The following is a 22206-nucleotide window of genomic DNA, read 5'->3' as shown; positions in this document are numbered from 1 at the left end:
CCCGCGTTCCATAACCTTCCCTGCTTTTTATCCCTGTCGTTTCCCGTGCATTTGTGCTTGGGGTGTTGGTGTTTTGTTTTTTGCAAACAGAAAAGGCAGCGCAAAAAACACCCCCCAAAACCAGAAAAACGGCTCTGTTCCGCAGAGGCCCAGCCCTACCTGGCAGCCTTTGACCATCATCAATGCACCTGCTGTTCCTCCTGTTGCTTGGACCGCACGAGGACAGTAAGCAATCTGGTCACCTCGTCCAGTTTCCTGTCGAGAGACTCGATCTGCTTTTCCAGCTCCCGGTGAGAGCTGCAAAGGCTGGAGTTGAGGTCGCACATGATCATTTGCATCTGGAAAGGAAGAAGACAGAAGTCAAGCTGGTGAGCTTAGGCTTGGCCTGTCTTTTGTGGTCTTCTGACTCTCTGAAGCCAGGAGTCAGAAGGACAAGTCTCCTTTTTAGGTTGAACTCAACTCCTGGTGACTTCATGGACAACCTCCATCCAACTCCCTTTCTGGGGGTGGGGGTGGGGGGGGTCCTTTAGCTTCCCATGTTAACCTAAAGCTGTGTTGGTCACCTAGCTTCTGACCCCAAACAAAGGTCAGCCAGCACATATAATCTACAGCAGGGGTCTTCAAACTTGGTCCTTTGATGACTTGTGGAGTTCAACTCCCAGAATGCCTGGCTGAGGAATTCTGGGAGTTGAAGTCCACAAGTCATCAAAGGACCACGTTTGAAGACCCCTGACCTACAGCAAAAGAAACTATTCCATCTCAGCTGATGGAGAAGCGAACGTTTTCCCCGACGTGGCTGATTCAGGCACCCCCATTATAGAAGGATAGGGCTTCCTTTAAACCAGGGCAAAGGTTTCCTCTCTTGGGTTGGCTAGAAAACCCACCTTAGAAATATCCACCATGGTGTTGACTTGATCTCGGATCTTACGGTGTTTCATCCTCACCTGCCGAAACCTGGAAGAAAGAAAGAGTGAGTTCCTGAGCAACAAAGATGATTAGGGGACTGGAGGTGAAAACATATGAAAAACGGTGGCAGGAATTGTGTATGTCTACTGTAAGGAAGAGAAGGACGAGGGGTGACATGATAGAGGTTTTCCAGTATCTCAGGGGCTGCCGCAAAGAAGAGGGGATCAGCCTATTCTCCAAAGCACCTGAAGGCAGGACAAGAAGCAACGCATGGAAACTAACCAAAGAGAGAAGCGACCTAGAACTGAGGAGAAATTTCCTGAAAGTGAGGACAATTAACCAGTGGAACGACTTGCCTCCAGAAGTTGTGGGTGCTCCAACACTGGAGGTTTTCAGGAAGAGATGGGACAACTGTTTGTGTAAAATGATACAGGGTTTCCTGTTTGAGCAGGGCGTTGAACTAGATGACCTCCAAGTCCCTTCCAACTCTTATTCCTTCCCTGCCACCCATGCTGGCTGGGAATTCTGGAAGGTGAAGTTCTTAACTCTTGAAGTTGCCAAGGTTGGACAGCTGGCTGGGGAATTCTGGGAGTTGTAGTCACTCAAATCCTCATTGTCACTGGGATTCCTCACTTACATGTGAATGGCTGCTAGCAACCGCCGGTGATGTTTGCGTGTTCTTAATCCATCCTTCCTCTTGGTGTGCTTGTACAATAACCAGGCTTCTTGTAGTACGTTGGCTGCTGACCATTTCATCTGGAAGCACATACAAATCGGGTCAAGAAGTGGTTACGTTTGGGACAATTCAACCACTGTTTTTCACCATAACCTGCGGCTTGGGTTAGCTAAGTTTGCAAGACATACGCTGTGATGGACTGTACTCCAGTAGGGCAAGTTAGCTATCTGGACATCAAGGGTTGGTGGTCTGTGGCCCTCCAGATGTTGCTGGACTCTAACTCTCAACCTTCCCAACTAGCACGGCCACTGATAAAAGATGCTGGGAGTTATAGCTGAACATCCGAAGTGCCATAGATGGCTTCTACCTCACACCCTTTGGAAAAAGCAGCCGTTTCTGGCTTAGATGAGGAGGGAGAGAAGGGGGAGGGGGAGATGGAGGAGGAGGGGAGGGAGCAAGAGAAGGAGGAAGAGAGGGAAGAGAAGGAGGAGGAGGGAGATGGAGGAGAAGAGGAGGAGGAGGAGGAGGAGGAGGAGGAGGAGGAGTTCGATCCTGACCAGTGCAAAGTTGACTCAGCCTCCCATCATTCCGAGGTCAGTAAAATGAGGAGCCAGATTGTTGGGGGCAAGAGGATGACTCTGTAAACCACTTAAAAGAAAAGGTAAAGGTTCCCCCGCACATGCGTGCTAGTTGTTTCCAACTCTAGGGGCCGGTGCTCATCTCCGTTTCAAAGCCGAAGAGCCAGCACTTGTCCAAGGATGTCTCCGTGGTCATGTAGCCGACAGGACTAGATGCCAAAGGTCCCTATTTTTCTACTTGCATTTTTACGTGCTTTCGAACTGCTAGGTTGGCAGGAGCTGAGATGAGTAACAGGTGCTCACTCTGTTACACGGCACTCAGGATTTGACCCGCCAAACTGCTGACCATCTGATCGACAAGCTCAGCGTCCTAACCCACTGAGCCACCGCGTCCCTATGTAAACCACTTAGAGAGTGCTATAAAAGCACTAAGGGGTGGTATATAAGTCTAAGTGCTATTGCTATGACTAAGAGGAGGAAGAAGTCCCCAGTGGGATAATGGCATGAAACTCAATGCAACTTCACAGTAAACCATGTCTTTAATGAAGCCACCAGTGCTTGCAGCACTATTCATTCTATGTATCCTTCAGAAATGCAAAGGAAGAATCAGTCTGTACGGATCTTCACAGACCACTGATTTTGTCCAGGAGAAAATGACTGCATTTTTTTTTAATCAGCTATACTTAGCAGTGATTTAGCCTGGTACTAATAATGTAAAACCAAGTAGAGAATTTGGCAATACTTTTTTTTAAAATCCTTTTTTCCAGGGTGTGGAAGAATGCGGCTTAATGATTACAACCTTAGCAAAGAAAGCGACAAAACAGATCGGCCTTTGATGCACTGATCGGAACATTATGATGCGAAGAGGAAGCCACAGAAGAGGGGGGAAAGGCCCAATTTATCACAATTTGCACAAGTTCGAACACACCCTGTGTTACAAGGCAGGGTGCCCAGGAAAACCAATGTTATTTATTGTGGAGCAAGGGTGGGATAATCCTTTTACTGTATTATTACTATATAATTCGCCCAAGGAAAATCTGCCAGATAGTACATCCAGTGGTGGAATGTGAAGAGAAAGGAGACAATTTTTTTTCCTTCTTCTTCTCCTCCTCACACAGATGTCTCTTTTCGCCAGCCTTTCCTCCCCTCCATGTGGTTTCTGGACTCATAGCTGATGGTTCTAGGGACCCGACTTAAGCTCTTTCAAACTAACATCTGAAATGAAGCCCAGGGCCATAAGCTGCCCGTTCATCTCACAGGTGTTCTTCACCACTGATCTGCAGATGAGAATCTTGGCCATGAACAATTTACCAAAGAAAAGGTTCAAGGCTCAGATGTTCATTCCATGCTGAAGATGCCACGTTGGATATTTTTCCAGATTCCATATTAAGATTTCAACAGATGCCTGTCCCACACAGCAAACCAACTAGAGCAGAATCTTCAAAATTACATCTGTTTAAGGACCGTTCTTTTCCCAAGAAGCTTGAGTCCGTTTGCCAGCATAAAAATAAGGTGTATTTGTTACAAAGGATTTTTTTTAAAAAAAGGGAATTTCTTGGGATTAGTGTTCACACACCATACTTAGCAAACCTAGTTGCAAATGTACAGGGTTTCGTTTTAGAAGTTTCATTTTTCACTAAGCCTGGTTAGTATTTTTTGTAGGTTAGCAGTATGTTGTGTGACTCTATTTGGGTGTTTTTTAATTCAGTCTATAGTGCAACCTGGAATAATTTTGTTATCAGGCTAAATATGTTTAAAACTACTGGGAAAGCCATCTACGCAGTTAAGGAATGAACACTCTGTTGAGTTCATCAAGGTAGGTGACACAGGCAGCCATAAGTAGATAATTTTGATGAAGAAATGAATAATCTGGAGAAATATGGATGCCACCCCAACCCAATTTTCAGATTTGATAACTGCCATCCTTGGGAGGGAGCCACAAAACAAACACATTCAACTTCCCCAAATTTCTGCCTTCCTGAGATTGCAGCTCTGTTGTGCAAATTCAGAGAAGGAATTAATTCCCCTTCCAAGTTAAACATGTTGCACGAACGTTTCTTCCACATAAAGATAGGGGTAGCATGGTTGAGAGTTGTTCCAGAAGACAGGACAAGAAACAAAGAAATATTATTATTACAAAGAAATATTATCTTGGCTGAACTTCAGGAAAAATGTCCTAATGGTAAGATCTGCTCAACAATAGAATAATTTGCTTTGAGAGTTCATGGACTCTCCTTCACTGAAGAGGTTTAAATACAGGGGGATGCTGTCTGTCAGAGACACTGTAGTTGCGGCTTCTTGCAACCAAGACAGACTCAGAGTAGACAATCTCCACCGTGCCGAGGATTTTATGACCACACAAACTAAACAGACCTGCTAGTCAAGTCTAATCTTTGTTTTGATCATAGATCAGCCTAAGATGCAATCAAGAAGAATTACAGTCGTTTCAAAAATAACTTAGCTCGTGGGAGATTTAAAAATATCAGTAAACTAGGATAGCAAAAGTGATTTGTGTGCTTAGAGAAACATATCAATGATTATTACATTTATTAATGCCCGGAAACCCCTTATTGGATTTCCTGTTGAAAAAAAAAAGAATAAAATGAACTTGTGGTTTATGGATTTGGTGATTAGAAAGGGTAGGTTATAAGAAGGAAACTATGACATCATTTTAAAGGGAACAGATAAAATAAAAATGCATTTATAACTACTCTGAAGATGATCAGAAGACGCTTTTCTTTCTTTATTCTTTTTCTTTCTCTTCCGATTGGCCCAAAGTCACCCAGCGGCTTTCATGCCTAAGGTGGGACTAGAACTCACCGTCTCCTGGTGATTGGCTCAAAGTTATCCAGCCGGCGTTCATGCCTAAGGCAGGACTAGAACCAATGGTGGGATTCAGCCGGCCTCGCACCACTTTGGCAGAACCGGTAGCTAAATTTTTCTTGCCCAGGCCCAGAATGGACTTCCGGAAGCGGCATCCACACAGAGAACCGGTTGTTCCCATATTTGAATCCCGCCACTGACTAGAACTCACAGTCTCCTGGTGATTGGCCCAAAGTCGCCCAGCCAGCTTTCTTGCCTCAAGTGGAACTAGAACTCACCGTCTCCTGGTGATTGGCCCAAAGTCATCCAGGCGGGACTAGAACCCATGCTCTGCCACTTTCTAGCCTAGACCAAGCCAGCCAGAAAAAAGAAAAGTATGCATCCCTCCAGGATGGGAAATGCACAGCCCTATTCATTCCTGGGCCTTTTCAAAAAGGAAGCATTAAAACTCTAACTCTGGGTTCCTTTGCTGCTCAGCAGGAAGAGGAAGGGTGAAAAAGGCCTTAGAAAAATTGCTGTAGTCTCTTTTGGCTCCAGTTGCTGAGACACGATTTCCAAAGCGAATGTCTCTGCCCCCTCTTGTAATTCCATCAAGCAAAGAGCTTCTCTTACCTCTTTGGCACACTGGATATCCATCATGAAATGGTGGACGTGTTTCTCTGCTCTGGTGAATTCCAGTTTATCTGCAGCCACTGCCACAAGGAGAGCTGTGCACCCCACTCCCTGGGAAGAAATACGAAAGTGGAGAATAAGAAGGCTTCTTTTAAATAATTTTTTTTTTTAAAAAATGGCATGGCTTATTTACTGTTAGTAAAGTGCCTGTATCTACAAATATATATATTTGTAAATATATTTTGCCACCTTCTACCATGTTTCTCACTGTAAGATGCTGTCTATGTTCCTCACCATGACACCAGTGAACAAACACACGACTTTTCCGCAGACTGTCCCGGGAACCACGTCTCCGTAGCCGATGGTCAGAAAAGTGATGGGAATCAACCAGAACGCCTCACCCAGAGAGTTCTCAATCATATACTGCCTGGCAGATCAAATAAGGGAGAATCAACATGAAGATAGATTCGTGCTCATATTTATCTAAGAAAGTACAGGTAGTCCTCTACGTACGACCACAGTCGGGGCCAGAATTACCATCGCTAAGCAAGGCAGTCGTTAAATGAGGCAGTTCTTAATTTATCACCACGGCTGGGACCAGAATTTTCATGGCTAAGTTGTTATCTGAGTCACGCCCATTTTTTGCCGTGATTGCTATGCAAATCACCGCAGTTGTTAAAGGAACCGTGTTGTTCAGCAAATCCAGCTCTCTCATTCTCCCCCCCCACCGCCCCATTGACTTTGCTTGTTGGAAGCTGGGTGGGAAAATTGCAAATGGCGGTCTCGTGACCTTGGGACACAGCTGGTTGCCAAGCGCCCAAATTTTGATCATGTGACCACAGGGATGCTGCAAGGGTCATAAATGCAAGGAGCAATTGTTAGTCTTTTTTTTTTTTTCCAGTACTGAACCGACACCAAATTAATGAACGTCAGCTGAGGACTACCTGTATTATCTCCCAGTTAATAGTTTGACCTGAAGCAACTAAGAATGGTATGAAAACTAAACTAAAACAGATAACAAAATACAATCAAACAATAAAATGAAATAAAAGGATAAAATAAAATAATGAAACGAAATAAAAAAAATATATAATACGAAGCAATGAAATAAAGCATTCAAATGCTTAAATCCAAACGCATCCGTAAATGCAGGTTGGCTAAACCATAGCAGCTGAGTTCGGTGGGGGTGGTAGGGGGTTGTTTTTTCTTTTTAATCAAATCCACATTTTTAAAGAAAACAAAACAGTCTTTGTCTGATGACCAAACAGTTAATAATAACAATAATAAGCCTAACAGTGGATAATATTGGCGTTCCAACAGAATCCTTACCGTTCACAGACGGACAGGATCCAAAAAGCAATGATCCAGAGTCCCATTGTAAAGGTCAGTAGCACCCGGCCCGGCTGGCTGTTGACCATCACCCGTAACACAAAAGGGTACTGGAAGTGGATCTTGTTGAGGGACCCGATGCTGCGGTAGGAGGCATCTCCCAGCACGCTGCTCCACATTAGCACAGCTCGAGGGACCAGATAGAGGCGGAGGAACATCACCAGTGACAGCAACATGTCAACATCGGAGAGGAAGATGAAGGTCTGTCCCGGCTTGGGATCCAGGCAAAAGAAATCTCCCACTGGGAAGGGGTGAAGGGAACAGACTAAAAGCTCCAGCGTGATGAGACCCAATTTCTGGGTACTGACTGCAATTCGCCAATCGGTGAGGGAATTGTCCAGCATGAAGAGCTAAAAGGCAAAAGGAACATGAGAGCTTGTATGAGCCGGAAGCAAAGCCAGGGGTTGTCTCTGCAAGGTTGTCCCTCTGCTGAAATTCATTAATGGAATGCATTTCTATGCAACAACTACTGTAGTATTCAGCCAGTAGATGGCAGTATTTACACGTTTGGATCTATGCTATATACTCTATGCTCTTTTGTTCTAAGTAGAGTTTACTGTTTCCTTTTACAGTTATATAGTTGAGCAGTAAAGCACATGGTGACTGTACTCTTTGTTTGCTCTGTATGGTGCTTTACGTAAACAGAATTTCTAACACCCTCTCAATCAACTGGGCATGTGAGAAGGACTATGCCCACCTTTTCATGGAGGAAAGGTTGTTAACAATCTCAAGAACCATTAGAAAAGAGCTTGTTACTAGTTCAACACAGTCAGAGGACTCCGGTGCTGTGCAACCAGTCACACAGCATATTGGCACCAACATTTGCCTTCATTTCACCAATAGCAGGGCAGAATACCAAAGCCCTTTCTATCCAAGCCCTTTCTAATAGTTTTTCTCCAGGGCTCACAACAAGAAATGGAGCAAAAATAAAAATCGGTTTCATTGGTGTCGGAAGACATAGTTCTCTAACTTTGCATTTGGTAACCCAATCAAAAGGAAATTTGCTTATTCAAAATGCACCATTTCCCAAATTTTTCCACCTGGACCACCGGTTGTGCACACCACCCACCTACGCATTGACCCACAATATCATCATCATCATCATCATCATCATCATCATTATTATTATTATTATTATTATTATTATTATTATTATTATTATTATTATTATTATTCAGAATCAATTCACTGTGGGATGAAGGGCTTTCAACCATTCAGTTTGGTCAAGGCAGGTTAGTAGGTGGCTATATTTGTTCACAAGTATTCGTCGACTTACGACCACAATTGAGCCCAAAATTCCTGTTGTTAAGTGAGATATTTGTTAAGTGACCTTCGGACACAGCAGCGGTCATAAATATGAACCAGTTGCCAAGCATCTGAATTTTGATCACATGATCACGGGGAAGCTGCAAAGGTCGTAACAGTGAAAAATTGTCCTAAGTTATATTTTTCAGTGCCATTGTAACTTTGAATAGTCCCTAAACAAACTGTTGTTAAGTCAAGGACTACCTGTGTTTGCCAGTCTATGGTTGAGAGAGGGGGAGTAAGCCTAACTCAGACAGGGAGCTTCTGTGGCTGAGGGGTCTAGAACCCGGGCCGCCCTACTCCTAGTCCAGCACCTTCCCCTCCACCCCAAGTGACTCTTGGGCTGAGAGAATGGGACTGGCTCAGAGTCACTCAAGACACTTCAACGTTGAGATCTTCCTACTCCTAGCTGAACACGTCTATTACTACATGACGTTGGCTGTTGGGCTGAGAGAAAACGATTGGCCCAGAGTCACCCATTCAACTCCCACGGCTGAAAGTGGCTGTGAACTCGGGTCCCCCTGCTCCTAGTCCAACCCATCACCCCTACTCCATGTTGGTTCATAAGGTGGGAAACGCGTCTGGCTCTGAGTCCCCCAGGAAGCTACAACCTAAGTCAGTGATGGCGAACCTTTTAGTGACTGAGTGCCCAAACTGCAACCCAAAACCCACTTATGTATCATCAGGTGCTGGGTGGGTGTGGCCCATTGGGTGGGTGTGGCCAGTTGGAGGGCATGGCCCTTGGGGGGAGGCCTGGCTGCAGTGGTAAAGGCAGATTGGGTGGGACTAAAAAGTTCAATCAAGCAATTCCAACTTTGCGAGATCCTTTTTTCCCCGCGCGAGAAGTTGAAATTGATTGATTGATGATTGAACCTTTTCTCTTTTTTTGCACACGGCGGTGGAGGCCTAAAGCGAAAAGGTTTTATAAAACCCAGCGGAAGGCCTAGGACTGGGTCGACAGCACACGTGCCCACAGAGAGGACTCTGCATGCCACCTGTGGCACGGGTGCCAAAGGTTCACCACCATGGACCTAGTTCTCCCTACTCCTTATCCAGGACCTTCATCACACCTCCTCACTGACTTCCCGGCTCAATATCACCCAAAGAGCGTCTATGCTGGGTCTCCCCATTCCTAGTTCAGCACCTTCACCACCACCATCACCCCACACCGGCTCTTGAGCAGAGAGGGAAGAGCTGGCCCAACGTCACTCGGGGAGCCCCTGTGGCTGAGAATAGATGGGAACCCCATTTCTGGGTCTGTGTCAGAGAGATTTGTGGTAGTCCACAAAGGTTTGGCAGCTGCCTTCCTCTGGAATCAAGCTTCTGTGATTCAAGACAGGTAAGAGTTGAGCAATTTCCCCCTCGAGATCCGTACTATAAACCCTCTATTGTCAAAAGTTGCCACTGCGGTATCACAACATAAGGAATGGGGACTGAATGAATGCCAAGTGTTTTTACAAAGCAGGTGTCGGTTAGGCTGTCAATGGATTGCCTCCTGGGAGCGCAAAAGCTTTTTTTTTATTATTGATAAAATCAATTTGTGTGCTGCTGACGGTTAAGCCTTGACTTCCCCCTCATTGGCGCCTTCCAAGAGGGGAAGACAAAACGGCCCATCGAGCCAAATACAGGTAGTTCTCGGCCTTATGAACACAACTGACCCCAAAATTTACGTTCGCTAGGTGAGACAGTTGCTAAGTGAGCGTGGCCCCCACTTTACAACCTTTCTTGCCACAATTGTGAAGCGAATCACTGCAGTTGTTAGGTTAGTCACACGGTTGTTACGTGAATCTGCCTCAAACCCCTTGGCTTTGCTCGTCGGACGGTCACAAAAGGGGATCACGTGACCGCCGGGACACTGCGGCTGTCGTAAAGATGAGTCAACTGCCAAGCATCCGAATTTCGCTCGGCTGACCCAGTGGGTGCTGCAACCGTTGTCAGTGTGAAAAACGCTCATAAGTCACTTTTCCCAGTGATGTCGTAACTTCGAACGGTCGCTAAATGAACGGTTGCAAATCGAGGACTAGCCCTGAAGTCTAGCTGTGGATGCAGGCTTCGTTTTTCATTTAGACCCATTTCAGCTGCATCGGTCAACTGGGGCTCAATGTTCCTTCAGCAGCCACCAGTGTTTATTGCAATAACTTTTCTGCTTTTATGATGTGATTTTGAACACGGAGGGGTTTTTTTTAAACCCTTTCCTTTGCCGACAATAAATTGGGAGCTTCTCCAGGTGAACTGAAGTAGCCGAGAAGCCCTAATTCGGGGGTCTGCAACCTGGACAACTTTAAGACTTGTGGACTTCAGCTCCCAGAATTCCTCAGCCAGTTGTCAAGGTTGCAGACCCCTGCCCTAGTTAGTAAACATATCAGCAAATGAAATACCCCCTGATTCAAGGGCCTAAAATGCCTAAAATGCACTTTGGGGAAATGCACATCAAATGAACCGAACGTCGCCACTTTAATCCTTAGCCGGCCAGAGTCACTGCCAAGAGGCCACAGCTTGGCAGTTGCTTGGGTGAACCCACTGAGTGACTCAGCCAGGAAATGGTGCTCTCCAATCAGCAACCGAGATCAAACAAGTCCACAGGAAAGAAAGAAAAATTCTTCTGAAGTATATTTTCCGAATGTCGCTGGCTCGCCCGCCGCAAACCAAGACATGTTGAGCCCTACGGATGGGGAAGATGAAATGTCTGGGCCGGCAAGTCAGCCTTGAAGAAATCAGTCTCAACTCCAGCATGATCTGTTTAGCATTTCCCAGCCCTGCACGCTATTTACAAATGAATTTATTAAGAAGAACTGTCTCTTGTCTGGTCAGTGCAGACACTTCTCCTTACTTTTGACTCCTAAATCTAGAGGACGGTGACAGGTGCAGAGTTAATATTACTGTGTTTTTTTAATAGTATTTGTTAACAAGGGTGCTGAGCACTCTCCCAAAGGGGTTTTATGATGCTCAGATTTTGGGGAGAACTATTACTCTCCCCCAAATAGAGAATGCTCCATCTATATCTGAATTGCTTAGATGAGCAGTTGTGGAAATCAAACAAATAAACAGGGCTTTTTTTTTTCTCATAGAACGCCCAGAACGGAGTTCCGGCACCTTTTTTGGATGGAACCTTGTAGGGTAGGCAAGGCGGGTTGTATGACATGTGTGAGTTCCGGCACCTTTTTCTTTTACAGGGTCCCTCACCCCAAACTCTGGCTAATTATCTATCTATCTATCTATCTATCTATCTATCTATCTATCTATCCTCTATCTATCTATCTATCTATCTATCTATCTATCTATCTATCTATCTATCTATCTATCCTCTATCTATCTATCTATCTATCTATCTATCTATCTATCTATCTATCCTATATCTAACATCTATCTATCTTTCTATTTATCTATCTATCTATCTATCTATCTATCTATCTATCTATCTATCTATCTATCTATCCATCCATCCATCCATCCATCCATCTATTGCATTTCTACATTGCCCAGCTCAGCTTAAATTATCTTAGTTAAGATAACTAAAATAAGTAAGTTATCTTAATCATCTCAGTTCTCTAACGCTTTGCAAATGTTGGAACAGAGAAGTAATTTTTAGCATGAGCAGACAGGGAAAATGATTCAACACAAGGACAGAGTTAGATTATTGGATTTTGTTTTGTTTCTTTTAAAACTTGTTAACTTATTTTTTAGTTCCATTGAATTTAAATCAAAGGGAACTGTGTCCACAATTTCTAAAGTGCAGTTCATGGGCCATCAGTTAAAGGATAAATCCAGCCTTAATTTGAAATCTGTTGTTCCTGATGATGCTACTTATCTACTTAGATGTGTGTGTGCGGGGGACTTTATAAATGTATAAAATCCAATTTGGGGGGATTGGAGTAAATTATTCTAGTTGTTCCTCCCCTTTAATCTTTCTGGTTGCACCTGGTACATATAAAAGGCCTATTACTTCCAGCTCCTTGCAGTTCAGATAAATATTTTCCAGGGAGATTTCATTTTCTTATTAGAGGTATGGCATCTGCAAAGTATGGCAAAGTTTGCCCATAACAATCTTTTTGTTATGACAGAATTAAAATGAAGATTGTTCATCCTGGCAGACAGAGGCTAAGTAAACGCGTCCTTCCCCAGGTCAAAGTTGATTGTTTTTCAGGTCAAATTCTGGAGTAGCTCCCACCTACCTTTGTAAGTCCTCGGCTTACAACAGTTCAGTTAGCGACCGTTTGAAGTTACAACGGCACTGAAAAAAGTGACTTGCGACCATTTTTCACACTTACGACCATACCAGCCTCTCCGGGGTCACATGATCAAAATTCAGATGCTCGGCAACTGGCTCATACTTACGACTGTTGTTGTGTTCCAAGGTCACATGATCCCCTTTGGCGACCTTCTGACCTTCAATGGGGTAGCCAGATTCACCTAACAAGCAAGTTACTAACTGATCAACTGCAGTGATTTATTTAACAGTTTAATCTTTTTTAAATTGGTCTTAATTTTTGTATTAATGTTTTAAAAATTATACCCTGTAAACCGCCCTGAGTCCTTTGGGAAAGGGCGGTATATAAATTCAATAAATTAAATTAAATTAAATTAACAGCTGTGGCAAGAAAGGTGGTGAAACGGAGCCAAGCTCACTTAAGAAATGTCTCACTTAACAACAGAGATGTTAGGCTGAATTGTGGCCTAACACAATTCAAGTCTATCCATAGTTGCAGCAGCAGTAATGTTGCACTGTTATGACTACGATGGTTATTATTATTATTAAGGCACAGAATGGGAGGAAGATGGAAAGATCAGCGTGCAGAAAAAAAAATGTTTCTCTTTTGCTTCCTAGTGAAAAATAAAATACGCCACTGGATAAGGACGCCCGGTCAGATCCCTGAAGGACAGGAATTAGCTAATAAATAAATAAGCCGATGTTAGTTTTATCTCATATTCGCCCTGCTATTGCCAGTTCTTATATTTTGAGTGGCTGCAATCCCCTTTTGCGACCTTCTGACAAGCAAAGGGAGAAGCCAGATTCACTTAACAACCGGGTTGCTAACTTAACCGTTGTGATTCACGCAAGAAATGTGGCATGAAAGGTTGAAAAATGGGGCAAAAGCTCACTGAAGAAATGTCTCACTTAATGACAGAAATTTTGGGCTCCATTAAGAGCCACTGTGTTCCTGATTTTGCTTCTTCCAGGCACTAGTATCTGGGGCGTAGTAAAAGCCAAAGCCAAAATTGGGAGGTGGGTGAGATTTCCGTCCAGGTGTAGAATTATATTGGCAAACGTACAGAATCTTACAGAATAACAGAGTTGGGAGGGACCTTGGAGGTCATCTAGTCCAACCCCCTGCTCAGGCAAGAAACCCTACCCCATTTCAGACAAATAGCTGTACATTCTCTTCTTAAAAACTTCAGGTGTGGGGGCACTCACAACTTCTGGAGTCAGGTTGTTCCGCTGGTTAATTGTTCTAACTGTCAGGAAGTTTCTTCTTAGTTCTACGTTGCTTCTCTCCTTGATTAGTTTCCCTCCGTTTCTTGTCCTGCCCTCAGATGCTGTGGAGAATAACTTGAACCCCTCTTCTTTGTGACAGCCCTCAAATACTGGAAGATTGCTATCATGTCACTGCCTAATTGTTGTTTGTTCTCCTTGAAGCCAACCTGGTTGGTAACAATTCCTTGTTGCACACTGTCTCCACAGCAGAGATGGAAGGCTTTCTGGGTTCATTAAAAGGCAACAGATGATATTCAGACCCATAAAAGGGACGAGCCCATCTAACTAAGGTAGCTGTTGAGGTGGAAAACCCTTGTTGGGTAAGTCTCCACAGTTCATTGCTCCTTATTTTATTTTGTGCTGCTTGCTAGAAGCTGCCCTGGATCAGTAGCTCATACTGGATTCTAAGCATTGAGGTGAGACTCAAAGTTGCAAAGGAAAACACTCAACACATAGTAATAGCGATAGCCCTTAGACTTATATACTGCTTCACAGTGCTTTACAGCCCTCTCTAAGAGGATTACAGAGTCAGCCTATTGCCCCCAACAATCTGGGTCTTCATTTGACTGACCTCAGAAGGATGAAAGGCCGAGTCAACCTTGGGCCAGTCAGGATTGAACTGCTGGCAGTTTGCAGAATTAGCCTGCAATGCTGTATTCTAAGCACTGCGAAAGAAAGAGGAAGGAAGGAAGGAAGGAAGGAAGGAAGGAAGGAAGGAAGGAAGGAAGAAGAAAAGAAAGAGAAAGAAAGAAAGAAAGAAAGAAAGAAAGAAAGAAAGAAGAAGAAGAAGAAAGAAAGAAAGAAAGAAAGAAAGAAAGAAAGAAAGAAAGAAAGAAAGAAAAAGAAACAGCAATAGCTCTTAGACTTATATACTGCTTCACAGTGCTTCACAGCCCTGTCTAAGCGGTTTACAGAATCAGCCTATTGACCCCAGCAATCTGGGTCCTCATTTGACCGACCTCGGAAGGATGGAAGGCTGAGTCAACCTTGAACCGGTGAGAATCGAACTGCAGGCAGCCGGCAGTTGGCAGAAGTAGCCTGCAGTACTGCATTCTAACCACTGGGCCACCAAAGCTCAATTGAAAAGGGGGCGAAGTCCCTACGCCTCCTGATAGATGCCACCGGTACCACCCACCCCTCCCTTAGAGTTTACCTGGATCTCTTTGATGTGAAACGCCAGGATCAGGATCACTAATCCCACCGTAGAGAGGCTGATGAGGCACTTGGTCACGAAGGCGTAAGCAAACCACTGAAAGGAGAGCAAGCGAGAAGAGATGGGTTAAGGAAACTCCTGAAGGACGTGGGCCTGAAACCAGCAAAGGTTTGAGAGGTCTCCCTTTGGTTTGAGGGCAGCACAGAATGGACTTTGTAATACTTGAAAACATGGTTTTTGTAGTACTGTTGCACTGGCTAACTAACATGGGGGGGTGGGTTGTAATTTTATTTTATTTTTCAGTGGTATTGCTATTCATTTCCCATAAACCGCCATAAACAAAGAACGTCGTCCAGCCAACCTTGGGAAGCGCTGAGAACGTATCTTACCCATTTTGATGTTTTTTACTTTGCAAATGTTCCTTTTACTCTTCCTCAGAGCACACTGCTCTTTTCTATGGCTATGCTCACCTATTATTGCTGTAATGTAACTGAACAGATGTCCTGTCTCTTTCCAAAAAAAAAAAAACCAATCCAGATTTGCTTTGTTCTGCTCACTATAAAAGTAAATGTAATCCATTTCCCGAGATTTTCCCCTTCTCATAGGGAGACCGCACTTTATCGAAGTACTCTAATAAATTGCTTTTAAATGATCTTGGATGCTTATTGGGAAAAGGTAAACTGAGCCAGAACCTAGGGCCAGATTTGGCCATCACCGTTAGAGAAGAAACATTTTATACTCTCCTGCACTGTCTCCCAGTGGCTGTTTTGACTTCCATTCCATTCAAACAAGGGACTGAGACCGCCATGTTCCTTCTGGCCGTTAAACAAGGGCTGCAGAATGTGTAGGAATGTGCACAAGGCGTCTTTTGCTGAAAAGGCAATCATAATTTTTCCCCAGGTGACACAGCAGTTTTGGAAGCTCTTCCTTAGCGCTGTCCGCCCACGTGGGGATAAAAGCAACGGAGGAAACCTTTTTTTTTTTTCCTTGAAGGAAAGCAGAGGCAAAAACATCCAGGAGACCTTCAAAGCTGTTGCAATGGCTTGGAAAAAGATGTTCCTATTTTAGCTATCTTTTTTTTTTTTTAAAGTTGTGCTTTGCATAAATTCCTGCAAATTCTGCAGGGTTTCATTCAAAGGTTTTCACTGCTGTTTTCTTCTACAACATACGATTCTGCTAGGTCAGTCTTTTTTGAAAAGCAGTTTTGGGGAATGTGGACTTTTGGAACGGTGACATGAAGCTGATGTGTTGAACCTAGCTTTTCCCAGCCTCACTGTTGTATACATAGTTATGGGAGTGGTTTCCCTTCGGCGGGAAAACCTGGTGCAATCATTGGTTGTTACTTCCCGGCGGGAGATTTTGAGCCGGGGATTGGTTACGTTTGAATGGAACCAAGTATATAAGGTAGGGTTCAACGGCTGCTAGCCAGTTGACCCATGTGAGTTCGAATAAACGTTCATTGTTAGGCATCGCTGTCTCCGTTCGTCATTCCGGACATAACACTCACACTGTGCTAGGGGTGTCAAACCGCCAGCCCGCAGGCCGGTTTCAGCATACCAAAGCCTCGGCCCACCCCATTGCCGGCAATGCAAAAAGAGTCACGCTATGTCGCGACACGTCACGTTGAGGAAGATTTATATAAACCCACTGTTTGCCATTTTTTAATGACATTTGTAGGCCCTTTTCATAACAGAGTTCTGTAGAAATTGGGATTTTTAAGGGGATTGTATTGGAGGAGGGGGAGGGGGAAGAAGAGAAGGAGAAAGAGAATAAAGAGGAAGAGAGAAGGGGGAGGAGATGAGACGAGGAGGATGCTAAGAAAGAGCAGGAAGAGAGGAGGGGGGAGGAGAAGGAGAAGGAAGAGGAACAGAACGAGCAGGCGGAAGAGAGAAAGAAGGATAAGACAAAAGAAAAGAATGAGAAGAAAAAAGAAGGAAGAAGAGGAAGAGAGAAGGTGAAAGAGATGGAAGGGACCAGGAGAAGGAAGGAGATGGAGAAGGATTGTTGTGAACTTTTACTGCGTGCAAAAAAAAAATTAAGGTGCGCCTTGAAAATCCACTTGTAAAAAATATAATAGCTAAATGCAAAGCTGCAAATGGAAGAAATCCCACCCAAGCCAGTGAAATGCGTTCCCACTAGAATTAGCCTCCTACAATATCTGGCAACTTGCTGGAGGGAATACGGTAGTTGAACTCACCGAACACATCCAATACCTGGCTATCAGCCACGGAAGTTGTCTGGAACTCAAGAAAAAAAACGCTATGGCAATAAGTTCAAGGCTAACAGAAGGAAGTCATTGTTCACACAGTTTAAACAAAAGATTATTAACAAGGGATTTACTGCAGGGATCACACCTTGTCTGTGCTGAAAGATCTATGTTTGGTTCCCATTTGTTTTTTTGGATCTGGGACAAGATCAGATATCCTGCAGCAGCTGTTAGGATCTCTGCGGACCGTTTCATGAGGCTTTCGGTGTTCTTCTTTTTTTAAATTATATATATATATATAAATACCCAAACAAAACACCTGGCCTGGTGCCCTGAGTGGAAATAGCCAAATTAAATAGGCATTTAGTTTCCCACAATTCTCCTAAAGCGGTCTTGAGCTAGGCACCGGTTGTAAGTGGCTGTTTGCAGTGTAATTTCAAATGGTCACTGAAGGAATGGTCGTAAATCAAGGACTACTTATATATGCAGCTCCCAACACATTCCGTGCAACGTAAATGTAGTCTTTTATCCCTAAAGACCAGCGGTGGGATTCAGCCAGTTCGCACCAGTTCAGCAGAACCGGTAGCTAAATTTTTTGTTGCCCAGGCCCAGAATGGACTTCCAGAAGCGGCATCCACACAGAGAACCGGTTGTTCACCTATTTGAATCCCACCACTGCTAAAGACTGTGTGTCCAAGCTGGGTACGTTCATATTTGAGTCAACAGTGTAGCTCAAAATGCAGCAGCCACAATTTATGGCCCAAAATCAGGAATGTGGACACATCTTTCCTGAGTAACCACGTTTATTGAAGGCAGAAGCTTTTGTGAGGTGCCGTTCATGTCATCAGATGCATGAGCAGCTAGATTTTATGTAGCTGCTGAGGGAAGCTGCAGCAGATGAAAACATCTGCCTTGAAAACAAAAACCAAATGAAACCAAAGTTCTACCAGGTTCCTTCTGGTTTTTAACCACCATAAAGTAACCCGGTTTTTCTCTTACAACGTCTAAAGCATGTTGTAGCTTCTTTGACCCGCCTCTCTTATTCTTTCAGTGCAGTGTTTCTCAACCTTGGCAACTTTAAGATGGGTGGACTTCAACTCCCAGAATTCCCCAGCCAGCCATGCTGGCTGGGGAATTCTGGGAGTTGAAGTCCACCCATCTTAAAGTTGCCAAGGTTAAGAAATACTGTCATTAAGGACCAGGCTTCTTTTTTTTTGACTCCTTGTTGCATGGAAGGAGTTAAATTTTGCTACCTCAAAGACAGGTGAGGTGAAGGGAGTAAGGCTGTGCCAATAGGCCCAATCTACGATTGTGTTTTCCTGTTGCCGTGACATTCGCCGAGATAAACTACCTTGACACCTGAGCCAGGTGTTCCTTAGAAAAAGCGGCCTGTTTCAAGTGAGCTCTGTCCTCCCTGGCCTTCAAGCCATAACTCCAAACAGACTTCCCTGCAAATAGTACACAGAGATACACTGCGGTAGGAGAGCACCATAAAAGCTTTCTTGGAAAAGTTTTACAATCTGCCTCTTTGTGGTTTCCAGGGAAGCAGGGACCACATTTGTTCCCCTTCCAGGATGATAAGGAGCTAGTAAAAAACAACAACAACACACGTACGTCCTGGAGGACAACCTTTGTTCAGCCTTGAAGAAGTAGCATTGCTCAGGTTTGATTTGGAAAGGAAAATAAAAAGCCATGGACTTTGAATCTGGGTATTGAAGGACGGCCAAGGCAGCAGAAGAGAAACATCCTTAATAAATAGGATTGCAATACCTTCAGAGGTAGCTGTGTTCACCATAAATGCACATGGTTATGTGGTCAACACTTCTGACCTTCCCAGCCAGCTTCCAGGAAGGAAAGTGAATGCGGGAAGCTGGGTTCAACTTAATGAGCATTTGTTTTGCTTAACCACCGCACTGATTCACTGAACAACCGTGACATTGCATTGGTGTCAGGATTAGCTGGTGACATCACCGTTGCCCCGGGGGATGGCTCATGTCCCCAGCAGGAGCTGGAGCGAAGGACGAGAGCTCACCCCATCCTACTGCAGCAGGCTCTCGAACACTGGCTTGCTAAACTCCAACCCAGCATCCGAACCACACAAGCCACCGTGCTCTACAACTGTGGCAAAAAAGATCGTACAACACACACACACACATCATACAGACATATGTAAATGCTTATGTATGTACACAGCAAGTTTTGTCAAAACTTGGGAGACTGTGTGTTTTATTGGATATATTTCCTTCCTTTCTCCATGATCTTCCATTTCTGGTTTCCCTACAACATTAGCCTGGGTTAGGCTAAGACAGGGGTCCCCAACCTTGGCAACTTTAAGACCTGTGGACTTCAACTCCAGTCCACAAGTCTTAAAGTTGCCAAGGTCGGAGACCCCTGGGCTAAGAGACTGGCCTACAGTCACCCAGAGAATTTCCACCACCTTCTTCCTGGAACTGAGAGAGAGGGGCCAGCTGAAAGTCACATAATTGCTTCATACCTAAGGTGGAATTAGAATTCAGGGCCTCCCATTTCCTGGTCTAGCGTCTTTTACTGCTACACCAAACTGGTTTCTCAATCACAGTACTACTAATTATCTGCCTTCTTGCCATTTCTCTCCAAGCACAGTAATGGCTGCAGGGTAACATCTGGGCTTGGTGTCTCCAATGATGCTGGGGGGGCAGTCTTGTGTGAAGAGAGGCTGGCAGCGGTGAAGCTTTCAGGTCTGCAGAAATCCCATTCTACTATAAAAGTGCTTCCCCATTCTTTGCTAGCAATCCTGCCATAGACAATTTATAAGGCTCTAAATTTGCCTGTTTTGTAGTTTTAATTTTGTATCGGTGTTTTATGCAAATATGCAGGAAGAACCTGCTTTTTTCTTCCACAACGGTTTTTCTGAAAATAAGACCTAACCGGAAAATAAGCTCTAGCGTGACTTTTCAGGATGCTCATAATATAAGCCCTACCCCAAAAATAAGCCCCAGTTAAGATCCTCATCCAGACGGACGCATTTAGTATTGTAAGGTAAAGGTAAAGGTTCCCCTGCACATGCGTGCTAGTCGTTTCCGACTCTAGGGGCCGGTGCTCATCTCCGTTTCAAAGCCGAAGAGCCAGCGCTTGTCCGAGGACATCTCCGTGGTCATGTGGCCGGCATGACTAGATGCCAAAGGCGCACGGAAGGATTTTACCTTCCCACCGTACTGGTCCCTATTTTTCTACTTCCATTTTTACGTGCTTTCGAACTGCTAGGTTGGCAGAAACTGGGACGAGTAACAGGTGCTCACTCTGTTACACAGCACTTAGGATTCGACCCGCCAAAATGCTGATCGTCTGATCGACAAGCTCAGCGTCCTAACCCACTGAGCCACTGCGTCCCTTTTTAGTATTGTATTTCCCCGTAAATAAGACCTAACTGGGAAAAAAAACCCCTAATGCATCTTTTCCGCAGACGGGGACTACAGCCAAGAAATTAAAAGACGCTTGCTTCTGGGGAGGAAAGCCATGGCAAATCTAGACAGCACGCTAAAAAGCAGAGACATCACCCTGTCAACAAAAGTGCGTATAGACAAGGCTATGGTCTCCCCAGGTGCAATGTGTGGCTGTGAAAGTTGGACCATAAAAAAGGCTGAGCACCAAAGAATTAAGGCCTTTGAACTATGGTGCTGGAGAAGACTCCTGCGAGTCCCTTGGACTGCAAGGCGATCAAACCGGTCAGTCCTAGAGGAGATCAACCCTGACTGCTCTTTAGAAGGCCAGATCCTGAAGCTGAAACTCAAATACTTTGGCCACCTCATGAGAAGGAAGGACTCACTGGAGAAGAGCCTAATGCTGGGAAAGGTTGAGGGCAAGAGAAGAAGGGGACAACAGAGAATGAGGTGGCTGGATGGAGTCACTGAAGCAGGAGGCGTGAGCTTAAATGGACTCCAGAAGATGGTAGAGGACAGGAAGGCCTGGAGGAACGTTGTCCATAGGGTCGCGATGGGTCGGGCACGACTTCTCAACTAACAACAACAACAACAATGCTTCCTTTGGAGAAAAAATTAATATAAGACCCAGTCTTATTTTCAGGGAAATATGGGTAGGTCAGGGGTCCCCAACCTCCTGGCCGCATTTGGAACCAGCCTAGGAAAGCAACGGGTGAGTGCATGTATGTGTGCATACATGCAGCAAGCGAGCGTGCATGTTCCATTTGTGCAAGCAGGGGCAAGCACAGCAGGTGAGTGTGTGCCTGCCACTCGCGCTAATGGAGCTACGTGGTTGCGCACTCGCCAGCCACTCACATGGAATCACCTCCTTCCCCCCCCCCCACCGGTCCGCAAAATCGAAAAGTTTGAGGGACTTTGATATAGGTCCTGTCTATGAATAAGGTAAAGGTAGGGGAGTGGGGAGTGTTTTAGCATGAGGGGAAGGAGACCTTTTCAAGTTGCCACGGTTGAGAAACGCCACTGTAAACTCTCGTCTCTGTTAGCCAGGCCCGGGATCCTCTTCGCTCCTACCTTTGCAAGGGGAAGAGGGAAGTTCCCACCACTGAGGATTGTTGCCTTGTTAGCACCTGTCACCAGACTATGCAAATTCATATTTATCCTGACTTTAGTCCAGCTGCCCTATTTTTTCCCCCCACCCCTCCGGTCCTAGCCATGAAGGGAGCAATTGTGCCTAAACAAGAAGAACGTACTTGTTCCTTCAACCCAAATTATGTGCCAGAACTGGTTCGAGAAGAAAATAAAAAAAAAGGAAGGGGGGGGGAGGAAAAGGTGTTTCCTGATAGAGAGCTCTTAGCAATATCAAGCACAGCACAGCTTTCTCAATTTTTCTTTCCCCTCTGTGCTAAGAAACAAGGGAATCTGAGGAGAAAAATACCGTAGCTTCCAAAGATAAGATCTGGAACTCTGTAAAATTTCATTTATAAATCCATTCATTAGGAGCACAGAGCACAGAGCACAGAACGTTTACCTTTCCTGTTTTATTTTTGCAAACCCAATCTTGCAAGGGATTTCAACTTAGGCTTTCCATTTCCCGGCCCAAGGACCTAACCACTATAGTGCGTGCGACAGAATAAGACATTTAGATTTAGATTTAGAATTGGCCCAG

The 22206-nt window shown here is 44.7% G+C and overlaps 1 protein-coding gene across 1 annotated transcript in view; it reads right to left on the bottom strand.

The window, feature by feature from the left end:
- Positions 1-22206, bottom strand: part of KCNN4 (potassium calcium-activated channel subfamily N member 4) — a 38903-nt gene that overhangs the window by 2275 nt on the left and 14422 nt on the right. Inside the window, exons 2-8 of the mRNA XM_083369192.1 lie at positions 14916-15011; positions 6925-7334; positions 5890-6022; positions 5596-5706; positions 1544-1662; positions 885-954; positions 160-338 (exon numbers count right to left, since the gene is read on the bottom strand). Of these exons, the coding sequence (XP_083225318.1) occupies positions 180-338; positions 885-954; positions 1544-1662; positions 5596-5706; positions 5890-6022; positions 6925-7334; positions 14916-15011 (1098 nt within the window). The 3' untranslated portion in view covers positions 160-179. The remainder of the gene's footprint in view (positions 1-159; positions 339-884; positions 955-1543; positions 1663-5595; positions 5707-5889; positions 6023-6924; positions 7335-14915; positions 15012-22206) is intronic.

This window comes from Vipera ursinii, assembly GCF_947247035.1.
Source record: "Vipera ursinii genome assembly, chromosome: 9".
Taxonomy (NCBI): Eukaryota; Metazoa; Chordata; class Lepidosauria; order Squamata; family Viperidae; genus Vipera; species Vipera ursinii.
The sequence above is the reverse complement of the archived record's forward strand: the minus strand, read 5'-3'. Positions and strand labels throughout refer to the sequence as shown.